Source organism: Electrona antarctica (genome assembly GCF_951216825.1).
Source record: "Electrona antarctica genome assembly, chromosome: 21".
Lineage (NCBI taxonomy): Eukaryota > Metazoa > Chordata > Actinopteri > Myctophiformes > Myctophidae > Electrona > Electrona antarctica.
The window spans coordinates 33,257,478-33,277,625 of NC_136802.1; the positions used below are offsets into that span (position 1 = coordinate 33,257,478).

Here is a 20,148-nt window from a genome sequence, read left to right on the forward strand (position 1 = left end):
GCGGTGCTTTGAATAAAAGCCTCCATGCGCAGAATGCTATCTATCGTGTTGGTGTGTGTGTGTGTGTGTGTGTGTGTGTGTGTGTGTGTGTGTGTGTGTGTGTGTTAACCCATTTAGACCTGAGGACGATTCTACAAAATCTAATTCTAAATCCTGACAGTTTCCTGAAAAAACCCATGTTTCTATGTCAGTGGTTCTCAATCATTTTCATGTCAAGGGCCCCCAAGATTATATGTAATTGGCCGCCGACCCCCATCTGAAAATATGTTGTTCCAGGGACCCCCCCAGAAGCAAAGATTTGAGTTAAAAAACGTTTGCTCTGAACGAATATATATTGAAAGATTTGCGCCACATTTTCACGATTTTTCAAAAATAGCAGACCTACGAGCTCGTAGCGCGGCACTCGGTGCCGCGCTATGAGCTTGTAGATCTGCTATTTTTCAATAGCTAAAGTATAATGCTTAAAACACCAAAAGGGGTTCCCGGCCCAGAATGGGTTAATATATCGCCCCCGGGCCCCTCAGACAGAACCCTGCCAGACTGTCCCTCTCACTCTGCAAACATAAATAAAACAGATTTGCCACCTCATTCACACCGGTTAGCATGGCGATTGCTAACGACGTCATTATGTTCCTCTAATGCTTCTGACTCCTGGATGAACTGCCGTGTGTAATTCTGCGTAATGAATGGATGAGCCGCGTCGTAATTGATGCGGCGAACGAGCGCCGTGTGCAACGTCGACCGTTTGTTGTCGTTATTGTGGAACCGCTGGGGCTTTCTATTCTGTGTGTGTGCAAAACAAATTCCCCTCAGGGGCTGATAATAGATCTATTCTATCAACGTGAAAAGTCACTTAAGCTAAAGCCACATATCTTTGCGAGGGCCCCGTGTTCCATATGTCTGTGGCAAGATGGAAGAGAGAGAAGAGAATCTGAATTGGTTTCTGGTTGGTGAAAGTATATACACTCCATTTCGGGGACCCGTATTGCTGAAATAACATGTATGCCGTATCGACCATCTCTCGATGAAACCGCCATTGAATTAACCCATTCTGGATGGGAACCCCTTTTGGTGTTTTAACTAAGCATTATGTTATACTTTAGCTATTGAAAAATAGCAGATCTACAAGCTCGTAGCGCGCCACCGAGCTTGTAGGTCTGCTATTTTTGAAAAATCGTGAAAATGCGGCACAAATCTTTGAATATATATTTTTCCAGAAGCCTTTTTTTTTTTATTTCGACGTCAGGCCTAAATGGATTAACACACACACCCACGAGTGCACGCACGCACGCCATTGCAAATTCATGAGTAAACACCTCTCATCTCGGTCATATCTGCCAAGTTCTGAATGAAGTCTATAGCTTCCACCCTCAGAAACAGGAAGCAGTCATCCTGCAGAGAGGAAGGAAGTCCCGGCGGCGGCGTGCGTACAGCGTACCTGTTCTGTTTTGCAGAGTCTGACTCGGCTCCCCCCCGCCTGCTGCAGGGACACCAGCACTCTGCCTTTGTAGCCGCGCAGCTCCAGCACGCCGCACTTGTTTGCGGAGGACGTGAGCGTCGAGACGTTGGAGGAGGAGGAGGGCTTGTGGGAGCAGCGGGTGGCGGCGGTGGTGGTGGGGAGGCGCGACGCCGTCTGAAGAGCTTCCATCCACTCCTGGCGCTCCCCTGTGAAAATGTGTGTGTGGCGCACGTGTGTGTGCGTGTGCGTGTGTGCCCGTGTGAAGTAAGTGAGAGAAAGTGTGAGTGAGAGAAATGAGAGAGAGCGGGTGTGTGAGCGAGTATGTGTGAGTGTGTGTGTATAGAAAGACAAAGAGAGGGACGGGGAGAGAGAGAGAGAGAGAGAGAGGGAGAGAGAGAGAGAGAGAGAGATCAGGGATTCATAAAGCTTTCAATCACATATTCTGTTTAAACCATTTTGACCTGAGATCAGATTCTAAAAATGTCTTCTACATCCTGATAGTTTTCTGAAAAAGCTATGTTTCTGTCAGTCGTTCTTTGATTTTTCAAAAATAGCAGACCTACAAGCTCGTAGCGCGCCACTCGGTGGCGCGCTATGAGCTTGTAGATCTGCTATTTTTCAATAGCTAAATTATAACATAATGTTTAAAACACCAAAAGGGGTTCCCGCCCAAAATGGTTTAATCATCACTTTTTCATCCCTTCACTAAGCCACATTGACTGCTATGCACTTCCACAGTGCAAATATCAAAAAGAGACCAGTAATTGAAACACCAGGCGAGACACAATGGGGTACATTTACACATGCAAGTCCTTGGAAAATGGAAGAAAAAAAAGAAAGAAAATGGATACCGCCCTGTCTCAAAGTCTAGAGAGAAATGCCTCTCTTGGAGACTTGGAGCCCATGAGCAGTGCAACGGTGGGAGTCACCCGAGTAACCCTCAACCTGCAACACCACAGCATTGCATGCCAAGGCAGGGAGAGACGTGCCAGTAACATTTCCCCAGGACTATACATTTCATGCCGATTGTCGCAGGAAGCGCCACCTTGATCTGTTTGTGTGCTTTGACGTGCTCGCATGTGTGGCGATTGTAAATTGCAGACGTCAGTGGCATGAAACATGGAATTCAAACGCGCCTTAACCCATTTTGGGCGAGAACCCCTTTTGGTGTTTTAACTAAGCATTATGTTATACTTTAGCTATTGAAAAATAGCAGATCTACAAGCTCATCGCTACGAGCTTGTAGGTCTGCTATTTTAGAAAAATCGTGAAAATGCGGCACAAATCTTTGAATATATATTATTACAGAGTGAACATTTTAACTCAAATCTTTGCTTCTGGGGGGTCCCTGGAACAACATATTTTCAGATGGGGGGGGGGGGGGGGGGGGGGGCGGAGGCATAATACATATAATTTGTGGGGTCCTTGACATGAAATATTGAGCACCACCGATACAGAAACATGAGGTATTTCAGAAAACTGTCAGGATTTTGAAGACATTTTTTAAATTTCGAGGTCAGAAATGGGTTAACAAACAATTTCCACTAAGGGGGGCCCTTTGTAGTCTCGAACTTGACAAGACAAACATGCTTATACGGTATAAAACGGGACAAGAAGAGCGGGGGTTGAAAAAGCTGACGCAAACCGCCGCTATCAAAAACAGCTACGTTGGAAACACAAGGGACTCTAAATGACTGCAAAGCACAGAAGCACAGCATAAACCTGTAGCAGCAGCGCCTGGCAAGCGTTCAAAGGGAAAGCGAATGAAGACAGACGGAAAGGGGTCAGGTTCCGGTTCAGGTTACTTGCATTTTGTACCGGCAGGGAGATTTGGATTGCGCTAGACGAGAGGCATCCATCTTGACACACATTTTTTTTTTCTTGCAAACAACACAGACAATAGATAAACACGACAAAGTGCTCAGAAGAAGAGCTGAATGGGAACGAGGAGAGAAACGGAAAGAGAGCGTGAGGCGAGAGAGAGGCGAGAGAAGAAAGCCGAGCGAGCGAGAGAGAAAGAAAAGAAACATTTTATGCCACCTTTTATAGAAACTACAATCTATCAGTTGTTGGGCGGCTTTGCCGGGGAAGTTGAGATAAGGCCACGGAAAGCCTGCATCTGACAACAATGTTCAGTGCAATAAAAGTTGCTGAAAGGTAAAACACGCCAGAAACCCCTCCGTCACGAGCACACTCTCACACGTCTGACAGCTTGACAGACACTTTTCAAGACCTACAAAGTGACAATGCGCGCACGCGCGCACGCGCACACGCACACACACACACACACACACACACACACACACACACACACACACACACACACACACACACACATGCAATGCAAATGGCGCAGTCATACAGGCCCTCGCATCAGAACCCGCAGTTTCTGGGTTTTTTTCCCCCACCAGGAAATGTATTTCTGCAGGACGGCCATGAATTGAAGAACTAGGCCAAAGGAGGCTCTCACATCAATGTTGTTGTTGCCATTGCTGTTCTGTCACCGCAGAGTGCTCTGTGTACATAAGCCTATACGGTACCAATGGTTCTCAAACTTGCTCATGTCAAGGACCCCCCCTTTGAAAATATATGCCATGGACCCCCATAAGAGAAGATTTTTACAGCTCTAGCATGGTTCATATAGGCTACGGTCTCCTATTTTATGGCATTTCAATCTCTGGGACCATAATGTGTGCAGTTGTATGAGTTGAGGATTAGAGGTATAGGTATTTTTGTTACGCTGTAATATTTGACTCACTGTTGTCGTTTAGCATTAGTGCACTGTACTATTTTGTAATGTATATTGTATTCTGTAATGTTTTAATTTATTTCTGGACTCTTGGAAGATTAGCCGAAAGGCTAAAAGAGATCCAAACTAGAAAAAGTGCCCTTCTGGGCACAGGTCTCCACCAGGAGGATAGGACTGTGTGAGATGTTTGGCAAAATGTTTAGTAGTAATATAAACAATTTACAATTTACAATTTACAATTTAGCAGACGCTCTTAATCCAGAGCGACTTACATTAGGCAGGAACAAAAGTATGGGAATACATCACATATATAAAATGCATTTATCAAGAAACATGCGTATAACATATAAACATGTTTGCCTTGTAAGGCAATTGGATGATTTGAGGCATTTTGTTCCAATCAACCTGTTTTGCAAAAATCAACCTGTTGGTGGCGCTATAACAGGCCAATGTGAAAAGGGTGGGATATATTCCTCAGCCTAGTAAGAAAATGTGTGAAAGATTTCACGTAAATTGCATGCTGTGTTCATGATTTGAGGCTTTTGTTCAAAACGGGGCAATCTTGCAAACTGTGAAAGGCAATTATAGCCAATTAGGGTGGAATATGAAATATCGGACAGATCCGACTTGAGCACATGACCATAGAGATACTGTGTAACGATTTGTGAGATTTTTGGACAGAATCTGGAGGAGTAATATCCAAAAATGTGTTTTACAAAAGTCGGCCTCCTGGTGGCGCTATAAAAGGCAGATGCGGAAAATGCAGGTCAAAGGTTTGTCCTTGGCCTCTAGGGAGTGTGCATGCAACGTTTCACGCAGATCGGTGCAGTTTTAGGTAACAAATGTGAAAAGCTGCCTCATGGTGGCGCTATAACAGGCCGTTCTGAAAAATGCGGGGCAGAGGTTCATCGTTGGCATCTAGGGAGTGTGTGTGCAAAGTTTGGCATCGACCGGGTTAACGGTGCCGGAGATTAGCTGGTAACGGACGGACGGAAGGACACACGGACGGACACACACACACACGGACGGACACACACACGGACGGAGTGCAAAACATACTCTCTCACCATGCCTTCGGCCTGGTGGAGACAATAAAAATAAAAAATAACTAGAAAAAGTGCCCTTCTGGGCACAGGTCTCCACCAGGAGGATAGGACTGTGTGAGATGTTTGGCAAAATGGTTAGGAGTAATATAAACATGTTTGCCTTTGATGGCAATTGGATGATTTGAGGCATGATTTGAGGCATTGTCCTTGGCCTCTAGGGAGTGTGCATGCAACGTTTCACGCAGATCGGTGCAGTTTTAGGTAAAAAATGTGAAAAGCTGCCTCATGGTGGCGCTATAACAGGCCGTTCTGGAAAATGCGGGGCAGAGGTTCATCGTTGGCATCCAGGGAGTGTGTGTGCAAAGTTTGGCATCGACCGGGTTAGCGGTGCCGGAGATTAGCTGGTAACGGACGGACGGAAGGACGGACGGACGGACACACACACACACACGGACGGAGTGCAAAACATACTCTCTCCCCATGCCTTCGGCCTGGTGGAGACAAAAATGTATATTGTAAAATCAAAGTCAATTTAACTCTGAGAGTGTACAAATGGAACCAAGTGGACCCGTTAAGGTCCATTTGGTTCCACTCTCTGAGTTACAGACCCATAAGGGTCCCATTTAGCTGGGGACCCTCTGGAACTCCCTCGAGGACCCCTAGGGGTCCCCGGACCCCACTTTAGGAACCACTGGCCTATATACGGCAGCTCTATCATCAGAATTAACACGCAAGCAGAATACTTATGGTAAACTTGCACTCACCTTTATAAACACAATATATATCGGACATATCGATAGTGATTTCATGACCCAACTAGAAATGGACTCTGTCGAGGTGTCAACTTGCGCCTTGCACACAGGTACTTGTCCACAAGCAGAGCGTGCCTTGAGGTGCACTCACCACTGGCATCACCACTGGCATCACCACTGGCATCACCACTGGCATCACCACTGGCATCACCACTGGCATCACCACTGGGGATGCCAATGACATCACCACTGGCATCACCACTGGCATCACCACTGGCATCACCACTGGGGATGCCAATGACATCACCACTGGCATCACCACTGGCATCACCACTGGCATCACCACTGGCATCACCACTGGGGATGCCAATGACATCACCACTGGCATCACCACTGGCATCACCACTGGCATCACCACTGGCATCACCACTGGGGATGCCAATGACATCACCACTGGCATCACCACTGGCATCACCACTGGCATCACCACTGGCATCACCACTGGGGATGCCAATGACATCACCACTGGCATCACCAGGAATACTGGTCCCTCATTGGCTGTTAACACTTTGACTACTATTCACGATTTGCCCGAGTTCATTAATTGTAGAACACTTTCGCTGCGATTTGCGAGTTGCCCGAGTTATGTTTTCATTGTTTAATCCATGTTTTTAATCAGTTTTAAGTCACACGGGCAATCCACCGGACAGAAGGGGATATGAGACGCGTTTTGATGACGTCAGCGCAAAAAGTTCCGTCACGCCGACATGCAAAGGGTTATGGGAAATTGAGTCCCTGTTGTTTACAATAGGAAAGTTGCATAGCAGCGCGGCTGCCCCGTCCTGCCTGTTGTTGTGGTCGGCACCTTGGAATATTTGTCAACACTACAACAAGCGATTACACCGTTTTTAAAGTGGATTTTCATGACTAGCAACTCAGCGATCGGTGCAGTGGCTGTTCAAAGGTAACTTTAAACATAGGCAGGAAGACGCTCGTTTAATCCCGGCATTAAAACTGTTAATAATGACGTTGCCAGAGATGGTGGTCCCTGATTGGGCTACGGTCTTAAACAAGAGAGGACACCGACATACATACCCCGACATACATACACTATGCTACTATTTTGACAATGACAGTGACGACGTGCGTTGTCCGACATTACTAACCCTAACACTAAATCTAACCCTAACCGCAGTCTTAACAGGCCACGTAAGTCCCCTAACCTCATTCATATCAGTCTTAACTGGCCACGTACAGTAAGTACCCTAACCTCATATCAGTTTTAACCAGCCACATAAGTCCCCTAACCTCATATCAGTTTTAACCAGCCACATAAGTCCCCTAAGCTCATATCAGTTTTAACCAGCCACATAAGTCCACTAACCTCAATCATATCAGTCTTATTTTTTTTCCCCAGTTCCCTTCCAATTCTAGTTTAATTATTTCGTTATTTTTTTTCGCTAGAGCGGTGCCCGGGTGTAGAGCACTGAGTCGGTAACGATGGAAGTTGGAGATCCATGCCCCACCCGGCTATGCAATACCCGTTGTACCCGTCTGTCTGTGTCCCTTTTATGCCCATATATGGAGATTTCTGGATCTGTCTCTCTGTGTCCTTTTATTCCTATATATGGAGGACATGCCCAAATATGGAGTGTTGTGATGTCAGAACAGGCCAGCTCCACATACTGTATGGAGCATGGGCACTGGGCAGGGGCCCTGTCCAGAGCCCGGGCAGGGGCCCTGTCCAGAGCCCGGGCAGGGGCCCTGTACAGAGCCCGGGCTGAGGCCTTTTGTGGCGGTTCTGGACAACCGTGGGTCCGACCGACTCGACACTGCACTCCCTGTGGGGGTGTGGAACGCGTGTTGAATTTGAAGTCGGTGGGGCGAACGGTTCTCGAGTTACGTGCATTACAGCCATACACACACACAGACAGACAAGACAGAGACATGGTGCATTTATAGATATAGATAGGCCTGGTCTCAGTGTGGAGTTCCAACCCTGAACGCTGCTGGTGTTACAAGTTCCAACCGCGCAGCTGTGCTCTGCCCATTCGGCTTTCATGTACTACAGGAGCTCCCCTCCTCCTCCGACTATCTTCCTGGGGTAGAGTCAGCCAGCTGTGCGAGCTCAGATCAACTCTGGGAGGAAGAGACGTACGGGGGGTGTGTCTGTGACCGAGATCTCTCCGTCTCCCACTGCGGCGGGGTAATGGAGTGGGCGGTGCCAGCCAGGCACACGTTAGTGAGGGGAGGGGGAGCCGAGGCCTCTCCCACAGTGTCCCGACACTACCCCGCCGTGACCCCCTCCCCACGACCCCTTCTTGTTGTTGTGCTACACGGTTAACTGAAATGTGTTGATCGGTGCGTGCCAGTGCGTTGATGCGCGGCGGCGCAACGCGTGAGTGAACCTTCTTCCCTCCCCCGTCCCACTCATCCAAAATGTTCGACCACCCCTTTCACCTGAAAGCTCCCAAATATCTACCGACTCAGCTCTTCAGGATCTGCCGCTACAGCCCCCCGCCCCACCCACCCCCCCCCGCCCCACCCACCCCTCCTCCTAATGAATTAAAACCAGGGCGGCCAATCAATAATGTAGTGACCTACTCAATTATTGACTGCTCTTTACATCAGCGGGGCTTCACCGCACCGTTCCCTCTCCACACTCTTGACTCTTCCATTACCTGTCCTTGCGTTTCGCTTATTTGCCTGTTCACTTATTCAAGCGTCTTCCGTTCGTCCTCCTCCCCTCGCCTCTTCCCCCTCCGCCTGTCACTATGTACAAATGGCATGTTTCTCTGTTGTGGGGAAACAACTCCTCGACGTTATTGTGTTTTCATCCTCTGTGTTATTTCTTTATGAGAAGCATGTCATGGGTGTTCTTTTACGCCTAAAGTCAAATAGGCGTTGAATGATTACACTGGCCTTTAAAGGAGAATTCCATACTAAAAGGCTTTCTTACCTTTCTTTGTAGTTGTTATGTCCCCACCAAAGAGGTCCAGGTGTTATTTTGTGCAAAAGCTCCTTATTGGCTATTTCCCCTACCATAAGCCCTATATGAATTGCATTGAATGGGAATTGAATGGGGCTATGGGGTGTTGTGCTAATTCGCTTATTTCCATCGCTCAAAATTATTTTTCCTTTTATATATATCCTCTCTTCATAATGTAAATAATATCCCAAGCGGCACACTTTACTACTTATTTCGATGGAAATAAGCAAATTAGCACCCCATAGCCACATTCAATTCCCATTCAATGCAATTCATTGAGAGCTTATGGTAGGGGAAATACCGTAGCCAATAAGGAGTTTTTGCACAAAAGAACACCTGGACCTCTTTGGTGGGGACGTAACGACTACAAAGAAAGGTAAGAAAGCCTTCTAGCATGGAATTCTCCTTTAACTAGCCTCGGTCCCAGCCTGACTCATCTGCCAAGAGAAAAGCCTGGTCACAACCTAAGGCAGAGACGGTATCGGCGGAAGTGTCGGTCCGGAACATCCCTCAGATGTATTTCCCCCGGATACGATATTCTTTCGACCAATTCACAACACTTGTTTCATGCACGAAGAATGTAAACTGACTTGTAAACCGTCAATGTAATTTCCTTGAGCGGTACTTCCGCCAAAATCCCGAAACTACACCCCCCCCCTCCCCCCCCTCATGTGGTTAAGAGATACAGAGGAGAGACGGTAGAAATAACTCCCGAAGAAGACGCACGAATCCAGACAAACACGTGAACACTGAACACACAGAGTCTGCAGGCGTGCACAGTGCAGCCAAACATTTTCCTTGCACTCACACCCAGATAGTGTGTGTGTGTGTGTGTGTGTGTGTGTGTGTGTGTGTGTGTGTATATTACTGCACAAACGCATGATGTAAGCTTAGCACATAAATCAAAAAACACACGTTATAGGTATCCTTGAAGGGAAAGATCACAGGTGCATCTCTGCGTGGGCCGACTGTGTGTGTGTCTGTGTGTCTATGTGTCTGTGTGTGTGTGTGTGTGTGTGTGTGTGTGTGTGTGTGTGTGTGTGTGTGTGTGTGTGTGTGTGTGCTTGTGTATGTGTGTGTGTACTCGTCGTAGGTGCGTTTGTTCGCTGGTGCTTTTCGAGGGCGCGCCATGATTAAGATGATGTTCGGGGCGGCTGATGCACCGACAGATCACAAGTCCACTTTGAACAGCGCTGCGCAAGTCGTTTCACACGGCAGGTGAACCTTGCCTCTCAACCCTGTGGGCATATAAAAGGAAGGCAGGGTGACCCTAAACTCGGTGATTCAATTCAAAACATATATATATATATTTATTTTTTTTCTTTTGAAAGCTTTGATGTTATTGAAAGGACCAAGGCTGATTTGTACCCCCATCATACAATGGCGTTGTTGCACATCCAAAATGCAGTGATGTAAAGTAAAGTTTACGTTTAAGTACTGTAAATAACACAGTACTTAAATAGCCGACCTACTTAAATAGCCGACCTACAAGCTCACAATGTGTTGTAACGGCGAGCCGTTTATTGTTTTTTTGTTGTTATTTTCTGATTATGATTCGTTAAATATAGATATGTACTTTTTCTTATTTCCATATACTGTATATATTTACGCTAGATTAGTTCACTCCTTACAGCTATGGAGCTAAGTGTGTGTGTTAGGACTGTCAGCAAGCGCTGGTAGCTGCTGTGTGTACCGGTTCTGTTCTCTCAAGTCCAGATAAAGAATGTCCCTTCTCGCTCGCTATACCTCGCGAGAACCGCTGGAAACCTTGTGAGATGTTGGATCCCACCTCATTGGCCAGGCCGGTCATGTGACGACTCGTGGCCAAGAGTCGTCTATAAAAGACGTCATTCAGCGTGTTGTACATGTACTTTGAGATGACTTGTGTAATGATGACACCGCTAACCTAGGCACTAGCTGCTGTACTTTTCGTTGTGTTGATTAAGTTACTTTTCCCTTTATGTTAGTTCCCTTCGGGAAAGAACGTTAGGTTTTAGTTGTAGCTTTTCACCGTGTCTGTTAGTTTAGTTAGGTAAGTTTATCATTTTTTAGTAGAGGAGGCTGAATAAACAGTCAAAAAGGACACGCACATCTAAACCTATTGGCTGGGTGCTGGATCACATCTAAACCTATAGGCTGGGTGCTGGATCACATCTAAACCTATTGGCTGGGTGCTGGATCACATCTAAACCTATTGGCTGGGTGCTGGATCACATCTAAACCTATAGGCTGGGTGCTGGATCACATCTAAACCTATTGGCTGGGTGCTGGATCACATCTAAACCTATTGGCTGGGTGCTGGATCACATCTAAACCTATTGGCTGGGTGCTGGATCACATCTAAACCTATTGGCTGGGTGCTGGATCACATCTAAACCTATTGGCTGGGTGCTGGATCACATCTAAACCTATTGGCTGGGTGCTGGAAGGGCCGCAGCCCTTCCTCAGACCTTCTGGTCTGAGGAAGGGCTGGAAGATATCTTGGGAACATCAATTGGTGTGCGGATTTTTTCATTTCTTCATTGTAAGTTTATCATTTTTGTCTCTCCATTTCATTTTGGGAAACCACCACTGCGCAAAAAGCATGGAATACGGATGTGTATATTACATGAAACTCCCGTTAAACCATCACACCTGTATATTACCGTATATTAACCCCCGTATGGCTATTGACGTAATTGACGTAATGAATCAATAAATCCCTAATGGCCAATGACGTAATTGATGTAATCAGTTAATTCCCTGTAATCGGGAGCTTAATGTAACAAAATGTAGTAACGTTTAGCTTGTTTGGCTAACGGCCGATGTAATCTACCTAAAACCGGCCGAAATCGATCACGCACGTGCGCGGTCTTTATGTGCATCGCTGCGTAAAATGCGATATTTTGGGCTTGATTAGAGCTTAATTTGACTTAGTTATTAAAATAAACGATGATCACTTAGCATCCCGGACATCTGATAGTGCTGCACAGTCCAAAGCTAGTACCGGATGTTATTGTTCCTTAAACCGGAAGTGACATCGCCAGATTCGCTCTATTTGGTCAAAATCGGCATAATGGTGATGTTACCGCCACCATCAGGACTGGGTATAATACTATAGGATTGCCGTGTGAGAATGAGATGTAGTGTGTACTGTATATCACAGATTTTTTCTATTGGCATTAAAATGACGAATTAAACATATGAATAGTGCAGGCAGAAGGCTCAATCCACTGTTCATTAGGCTGGCCATAAGCCAGTTAACTGTATATGCCCGCTAAACTTGAGGTTTAGGGGCAAAATACAGTGCCCATAATTGCCCGTTAACTCCTCTTTTCACACAGTGCACACCACTTTAAGTTATTTCGTGCCGCTCAGCTACTTATCCTATTTATAATATTGTCTACTATTGATCCTCCATTATAAATGATTGCTTATCTATTTGAAAGTCGATTCACTTCCATCAATATGAATGAGCCATTTGTATTCGTGAAAACAACCCCCTTTGTAACTCTGTAAGACTTTTGATTGAAGAGAGAGAGTAAAATCTTTTCAAACTTTGAGTGTGACCTTATATGTTATGTACCACAATACCCCTAGACATTTTGGGTCGTAACAGCGTCCCAATGCGATGCATTGTGAGCTTGTAGATCTGCTATTTTCAAAAGATTTGCAAACCTTTGAAAACGTGACATATGAGACATTCTGCAAAATGAGTACTTTTACTTTTGGTACCTTATTTTGTTGACAATGCTTTTGTACTTTTACTCAAGCACATTTACTGGTAACAGAGAATATTTTTGTAATGCAATATTGATACTTTTTGAGTGTTTTTGGCGGGACATGACACTATCCTACGGCCAGTGGTGGATAAAGTACTCCAAAGTTGTAATTAAGTAAGAGTATAAATACTGGAATGTAGATTTACTCCGTTACAAGTAGAAGTCCCGGTATTAAAAATGCACTCAAGTAAAAGCACAAAAGTATCGGCTAACCCTTGGACATGGGAAATACTCAAGTAAAGTACAATTACCTACATTACTTGAGTAAATGTACTTAGTTGCTTTGCACCGTACTGCGCACGGCACAGCATAAATGTGGTTCGTCTTTACATGTAAAACTCCTGTTGCATCAACATAATATTGTCTCTGTCGGGTGGAAACGTCACACTGGATTTTCAAAACTGTGTTACTTTTCAGGATTCAAATTCAAAAGTAGCAAAAGGATCCAAACATACCTACCAACTCATCAATGGAATCTATATTTCTACCTGACCCTTTGGTCAAAGGAGGTGTTTCTAGTATTTATAATTTGCTCTCATGTTTAGATAGTAATGCCTCCTTGGATTATTTAAAAACTGCTTGGGAAAACAATTTAGGAATATCTATCACTGACAAGCAATGGTCTACATCTCAAAAATCTTCTTCAGTATGCACCATAAATCTACAATTTAAAATATTACACAGGTTACATTTGTCAAAGGAAAAACTCAACAGAATGTATCCAAATGTGAATCCAGCCTGCGACAGATGTGGCCAGTCGCCGACCACTCTAGCTCATATGTTCTGGCACTGCAGTAAACTAACATCATATTGGCAAAGTATATAACGTTTGGAGCTTGTGGATCTGCTCCTACTTTTGATACTGTTGTGTTTCGAAACAACAACAACAAAAAAAGGTTAGAATGCAGAGATAAGAGTTTTCTGCCCGACAGCAACGATACGGAGTACAGACAGAGAAGGCGATAGTGGGAGAGAGAGAGAGAGACCTCGGTACATAGAAATAATGTTATATAAACAGAGCAACTAACTTTAATTCAATTACATTCGAATAAATTGCTGCTGCTTGTCGCAAATGTTTTCATACTAAGTGAATGCAATAACATTGAAACGCTGCTGAGAGAGAGAGAGAGAGAGCGAGAGAGAGAGAGAGAGAGAGAGAGAGAGAGAGAGAGAGAGAGAGAGAGGAGAGAGAGAGACAGAGAGACAGAGAGAGAGAGGGCGGGAGGCTAGGGAGAGAGACAGTAATCCTCACAGAGAAGCTGATGAGATGAGAAGGGAGTGGGGGTCTGCCGAGCGGTCGACAGAGGGAAAGCTGCCCACGCAGACTCTGTTCTAACGTTATAGGTGAAGAAAGCACAAAGCCCTGGGATTCGTTGTTGTTGCTGCTGTTTGGGGTGGATCTCTTTTTTTATACAGTAGCTTTCTTCTCACACACAACAAGCAGACAAACAAACATCATTCCACCTCCGCTGTTTGCCATCTCTACTTCCTGTATGTACCTCCTGTATATCTCCCCATCGCATATCTTGGGTCCATATTCTTTTACTTTTAACCCATTTTGGGCGGGAAGTACCCCTTTTGGTGTTTCAAGCATTCCGTTATACTTTAGCGTAGCATAGCAGCGTAGCGTAGCACTTGCCCTCGCCTAGCCCCTTAGATAGCACATTATGTAGACTTAGATAGTATTTTAAACAGACTTATAGCTTGTTACGTAGACAGCTCTAGAATTGCACTTTATGTAGTCATAGCACTTTATAGTACACGTGTATAATATATTATATAGTATAGTATGTATAGTTTAGATACTCCACTGTTACGTTCTTAGTTTACGCATGATTCATGATAACTACTTTTTATATATGTGATGTATGCCATGCTTTTGTTATTGCTTAATGTAAGTCGCTCTGGATTAAGAGCGTCTGCTAAATGCCTAAATTGTAAATTGTAGCTATTGAAAAATAGCAGATCTACAAGCTCATAGCGCGCCACCGAGTGGCGCGCTATGAACTTGTAGATCTGCTATTTTTGAAAAACCCTTAAAAATGCGGCACAAATCTTTGAATATGTATATATATTCTTTCAGAGCGAACGGTTTTTTTTTATTTCGACGTCAGGCCTAAATGGGTTAAACGCCTGAGTTATTAATATTATAGCTTACGGATCTAAGTCTATTTCCAGTACGCGACACCGCCAGATATCAACCACTGCACACATACAGTACGATATATATATAAAAACCACCAGGCATGAGAGTTAAATGAACCCTCAGGGATTGAGTGAGTGGGAGGAGAGGACAAATCAAAGCTGATCATGTGTGTGTGTGTGCGTGCGCGCGTGCGTGCGAACCATCGGAGGCTAGCTGTTTACTGTACCAGTCTCTTCACTTCACCTCCCCCTATACACCCCCCCCCCCCCCCCCTCTCTCTCCACCCCGGCCGTGTTCATCATCTACTCCTCAGCCCCTCCCCTCCGCTCTGTACCTGAGGGAAGGAAGGGGCCACCTGCAGACCAAGTGGTGAATCAGTCGACAGCTGTGTGCACTCTCTCTACAGTGGCCTTCAATTATTCACTCACACCCCCGTCTCTCTCTCTCTCTCTCTCTCTCTCTCTCTCGCTCTCTCTGCCCTTTGCATTTCTCCACTGTGTGTTGCCTGCTACCTCGCCATTACACTGTTGTTTTTTCTCTCTCTCCCGTGGCGAGGGTTTTGTTTCGTAACTAGCCTTCCTTGCCTCACCTACCCTCCTCCCCTGCTGTCTGTCTGTCTCCGACCACTCTGTCTGATGCCTCTCAGCGCTCCTCTCCATCATCACTCTTTCATATTCTCCCTCTCCTTCTCCCTCTGTCTCTCTCGCCTGTCTCGCTGTCTCCTCTCTCTCTCTCTTGCCTTCGCTCCTCTCCCCTCCTCGAATCCCTTACATCTCCCAAACAGCTCCCACATATCTCTCTCTCTCTCTCCCTCTCTCTCTCTCATGTTACCCACAGAGATTGATGAGTCTCTGTCACTAAGCGAGCTGGCCCGTTTAAAGATGTATGAGGTGACAAGGCCAAGTCCCCCCCCCCCCCCCCCCCCCACCCCACCTTCCTCCTCTCCACCCTCCACACCGCAGGTCTTTCTTTACAGATGAAGAGAAAATATATAATAATAATAAACTAAAATATACTGTATGTTAAAAAATAATAATCAATTCATATGACTATTGTGCCAGTTTAAAGTGTAGGCCCCATGCTATCTATTTGCAAAACAGTTTTTCTCAAAAATCACTCAAATGTTTTACTTATGTGAAAGTATCAATACTGCACCGTCTAGGAATTCAACATTTACGTGAGTAAAAGTAGGCTACAAAATGTTGGCATCAAAATGTACTTAAAGTACCAAAGGCAAAAGTACTCATTATTCAGAATGTGCACGTTTCAAGTTTTCAAATGTATAAGATCTTTTGCATTGTGAGCTTATAGATCGGCTATTTTCCAAATTGTCCAAAACGTAATGGAGCTTATATGTTTTGTAATAATAATCTAAAATCTACAAAAAGCAACTAGTATAACTTAAGTGTTCAAACAATTGCAGTGCAGTAAAAGTACAACAATGGGTCTGCAGCAAGAGGCTGAGGCTCAGGAGGAGGCAGCGTACAGAACTTGAGAAATGGGAAGGTTCCCTCAATACTCTGGCCTTCCCCTGACGGCACACAGTAAATTGTACCTCCATCCATTTATTTTTCATTTTTTTTAAACAAACTCAAATTTCAATTTGGACCTCTGCGGCTCCACATGGAGGAAGAGGCTTCCTTCCCGGGCCGTGTGTCAGGGAGGGCTGAGCATGACGTATGAGGGATCAGGCCGGGGCCGACAGCGGGATGAGTGATGCAGCTGGCACCCCGTAGACACACACACACACACACACACACACACACACACACACACACACACACACACACACACACACACACACACACACACACACACACACACACACACACACACACACACACACACACACACACACACACACACACACACACACACACACACACACACACACACACACACACACACACACACACACACACACACACACACACACACACACACACACACACACACACACAGTCCGTGGTCAGGCTGTCATATTATTATAGTGGGGAGAGAGAGAGAGAGAGAGAGAGAGAGAGAGAGACCTTTGTACTGCCATGCAGTCGTGGAAAAAGTACTCAATTGTTTTATTTCCTTTTTTTTACAATTTTTTATCCCATGATTTTGTAACCCATTTTTTCACCCAGTGTCAATAATGTAATCCTGGGCTCTACACTCCCTCTGCCAACCTGGGGAGAGCAACGGAATGACCTCATGCTTCCTACTATGCATGGGGAGTTCAAGCCGCTTATTTTCACCTGACAGGGGTGGGGGGAGTTTCCCCGAGCGCGTGGAAGGAACATGTTATTCCAACCAGTTCCTTTTGCCCTCCATCAGGCGCCCCGGCTGGCCAGAGGGAGGTAGTTAGTTTAGAGCGAATACTTTGATAATATTTGGAATTCATACCACATTACTTCAGTTTAACCGCTATACTTAGTAAAGCAGACCTGAGTTGCATTGTCCTTGGTGCGCTCTGTAGAAGCCATCCTCACTGTTTTGTATGTCTATTTATTATTATTATTATTATTATTATTATCACGATTGTTGTAGCTATTTGGCATTATTGGGCATTGGTTTGATGGGTTGTAATTGAATTATTGTTTGGATAACAGGGGCACGCCTCCCCAGGCCTAATTGCTTGACAGAGGGTATAAGTAGGCCTGGGTGATTGGGGAGCGGCATGCACCTGGTGGACAAACAAGTTTTTACCAGACAGACACAGAAGAGACAAATGCCAGAAGGAGCTGTTTGTAATGTACCATCACTGCACTTTAAAGGAAAGTAAATATAAACAAAAATGACATTGAACCTGTGGACAATCTGTTTCTTTGATCTGCGTACATCCATAGTCCCTAGGTGCATCAGTGGGTTTGTTGGCTATGGTAGAAAGGTTTGGAACCAACAAAGAGCCACAACACGCTCTTTGTCAATTGACACCGAATCTCTTCGTCAAAAATATACCACATCTATAAGCTCACAGCAGTGCGTTGTGTGTAAATCTGCCACTGTATGTGTAGATCTGCTATTGTATAGATCTATTTTTGTACCGTTAATACGAAATGAACGTAAGGTGCTATAAGAAAGTATCAATGTAATTTATAGGGTTGCTGTGGATGGAACAAAAAAAGTTATTTATAGGGGTGCCCTGAAGCCAGAAAGGTTTGAGAACTTATACTGTAACTGACAAATAAAACACACCGAAAGAGCTGTCAGAAATTATCCAGAAAAGTCAACTGGAGCACAGCGCTGACACTGACAGCTGTTGGAAGTTTTCCTTCTCACTCTAGATCTATTGTTTAGCCCATTTTGGGCGGGAACCCCTTTTGGTGTTTTCAAACATTATGTTATAATTTAGCTATTGAAAAATAGCAGATCTACAAGCTCATAGCGCGCCACCGAGTGGCGCGCTACGAGCTTGTAGGTCTGCTTTTTTTGAAAAATCGTGAAAATATTTATTTCAGAAAACTGGAGGTTCACTGTGTAGCCCCTTAAGTTCACTGTGTAGCCCCTTAATCTAGTAAAAGGCAATTTTTATTGTATTTATTTTATTATTTCTTATTTTATTCAATTATTATTTATATCCTTTTTTTACCCCTTTTTTTATTATCGTGGTTTATGGTTTTATTATTGTTGCTTTTGTTGTTGTTGTTGTCATATTTTGTGATGGAACCGGGGAGGGTGGGGTATATGTGGGGTTGTTTGTCTACCAAAATTGAAAATCTTATAAATAAAGTTATTAAAAAAAGAAAAAGAAAACTGGAGGATTTAGAAGATTTTTTTTAAATGTTGAGGTCAGGCCTAAATGGGTTATCGGTTGGACTGACTCCCGTTATGGCTCAGACGGATGCTTGACAGCCATTTTGGGTACACTGCATTCCCCAGTGCCTCGCGCAGCGGGAGACTGATTGATGAAGCATTCTCCTGATGTCTCATAACAGTAAAGTTACAGGGAAGTTGTAGCAAAACAGTCAAATAGTACGGTGAAGCCCTCTATATGCCATACATACATGGGCCACATGCGGGCCTCCACCTTCACTTAATGCGGCCCTCAGGTTAATATCAGAATACTGAGTATTATTATTGCAATTCCAAACATGCAAAACATGACCCGCTATTGTATGTCCAATGTGTTTGGATTTAGTTCATAAAGTTAACATAACTATAACTAAATTATTTTTCAGAATTCCAATAAAAAAAGTTGCCACCATTTTTTCAGGATTTCAATTCAAATATAGCAAAAATAGCCGCGTCGCACCGCGATGCGTTTTGAGCTTGTAGATCGGCTATTTTGCTACGACAGGAATATGCAACGTGGCCCTCTGGAGTGAGTGTAGAGATATAGTGACCCTCTCCATCGTCAAAGTTGCCCACCCCTGCCCTATGCTATACATAACAGTGGTTCTCAAACATAATATTACCGTCAAATCCATACGTTTTAGACCCCCGTCTGATAAGGTTTTGTGCCAGGGACCCCCACAAGAGAAGGTTATTGTTATTAAACAAATCAAAGATAATTCCAAATAGTTCTTCGTACCTTTTAGCAAAAAGCCATAGTCTACTTGTAGATAGGCTATTTTAAAATAGCCTAAGCCCCAAGTATACAATGTGGTTAAAGTGGTTAAACAGAATGTGATGCTAGATGAAGCATTCTGCTCAAGGTTATAATAGTTAACTAAAACTAACTAAAAAACGAAAACTAGAATTAAAAAAACATTTTAGTTAACTGAAACTAAATAAAAACATAAATTAAAAACGATAACTAAACTGAAACTGTATTGTGTGTTCACAAAACTAACTATTATAGAAAAAATACCCTTAGTTATAGTTTGTTTTTATATAGTTTTAGTTATAGTTTTTTAGTTTAAAAAACTAAAACTAAACTACAACTAAAACTAAACTAAAACTAAGCATTTCACCAAAATAAAAACGAAATAAAAACTAGCAAACCCGCTCTAAAAACTAACAAACTAACTGAATTAGAAGAAGAAAAAGACAAAAACTAACTAAAACTAAACTATAATGAAAAAACCAAAACTATTATAACCTTGTGGGGACCCCCTGGAACACCTTTAAGGACCCCTGGGGGTCCCCGGACCCCACTTTGAGAACCACTGCTATATATAATGCCATAGCTATTGACTGGCAGGCGGAGGGCCCTTTTCTGAGGTTTCCTCTACAAAAACCCAATGCTGCCCATCTGACCTTAACAAGAACTATGCACTTCCACTCAATACATACAGGTATGATGGTTATAGGTCAAC

At 44.3% G+C, this 20,148-nt stretch overlaps 1 protein-coding gene across 2 annotated transcripts in view; it reads right to left on the reverse strand.

Annotated features, from left to right (window-relative positions):
- arap2 (ArfGAP with RhoGAP domain, ankyrin repeat and PH domain 2) overlaps positions 1–20,148 on the reverse strand; it is a 216,974-nt gene that overhangs the window by 155,891 nt on the left and 40,935 nt on the right. For both annotated transcript variants that reach the window (XM_079491216.1, XM_079491217.1), the window contains exon 10: positions 1,439–1,665. In XM_079491216.1, the coding sequence (XP_079347342.1) occupies positions 1,439–1,665 (227 nt within the window). The remainder of the gene's footprint in view (positions 1–1,438; positions 1,666–20,148) is intronic.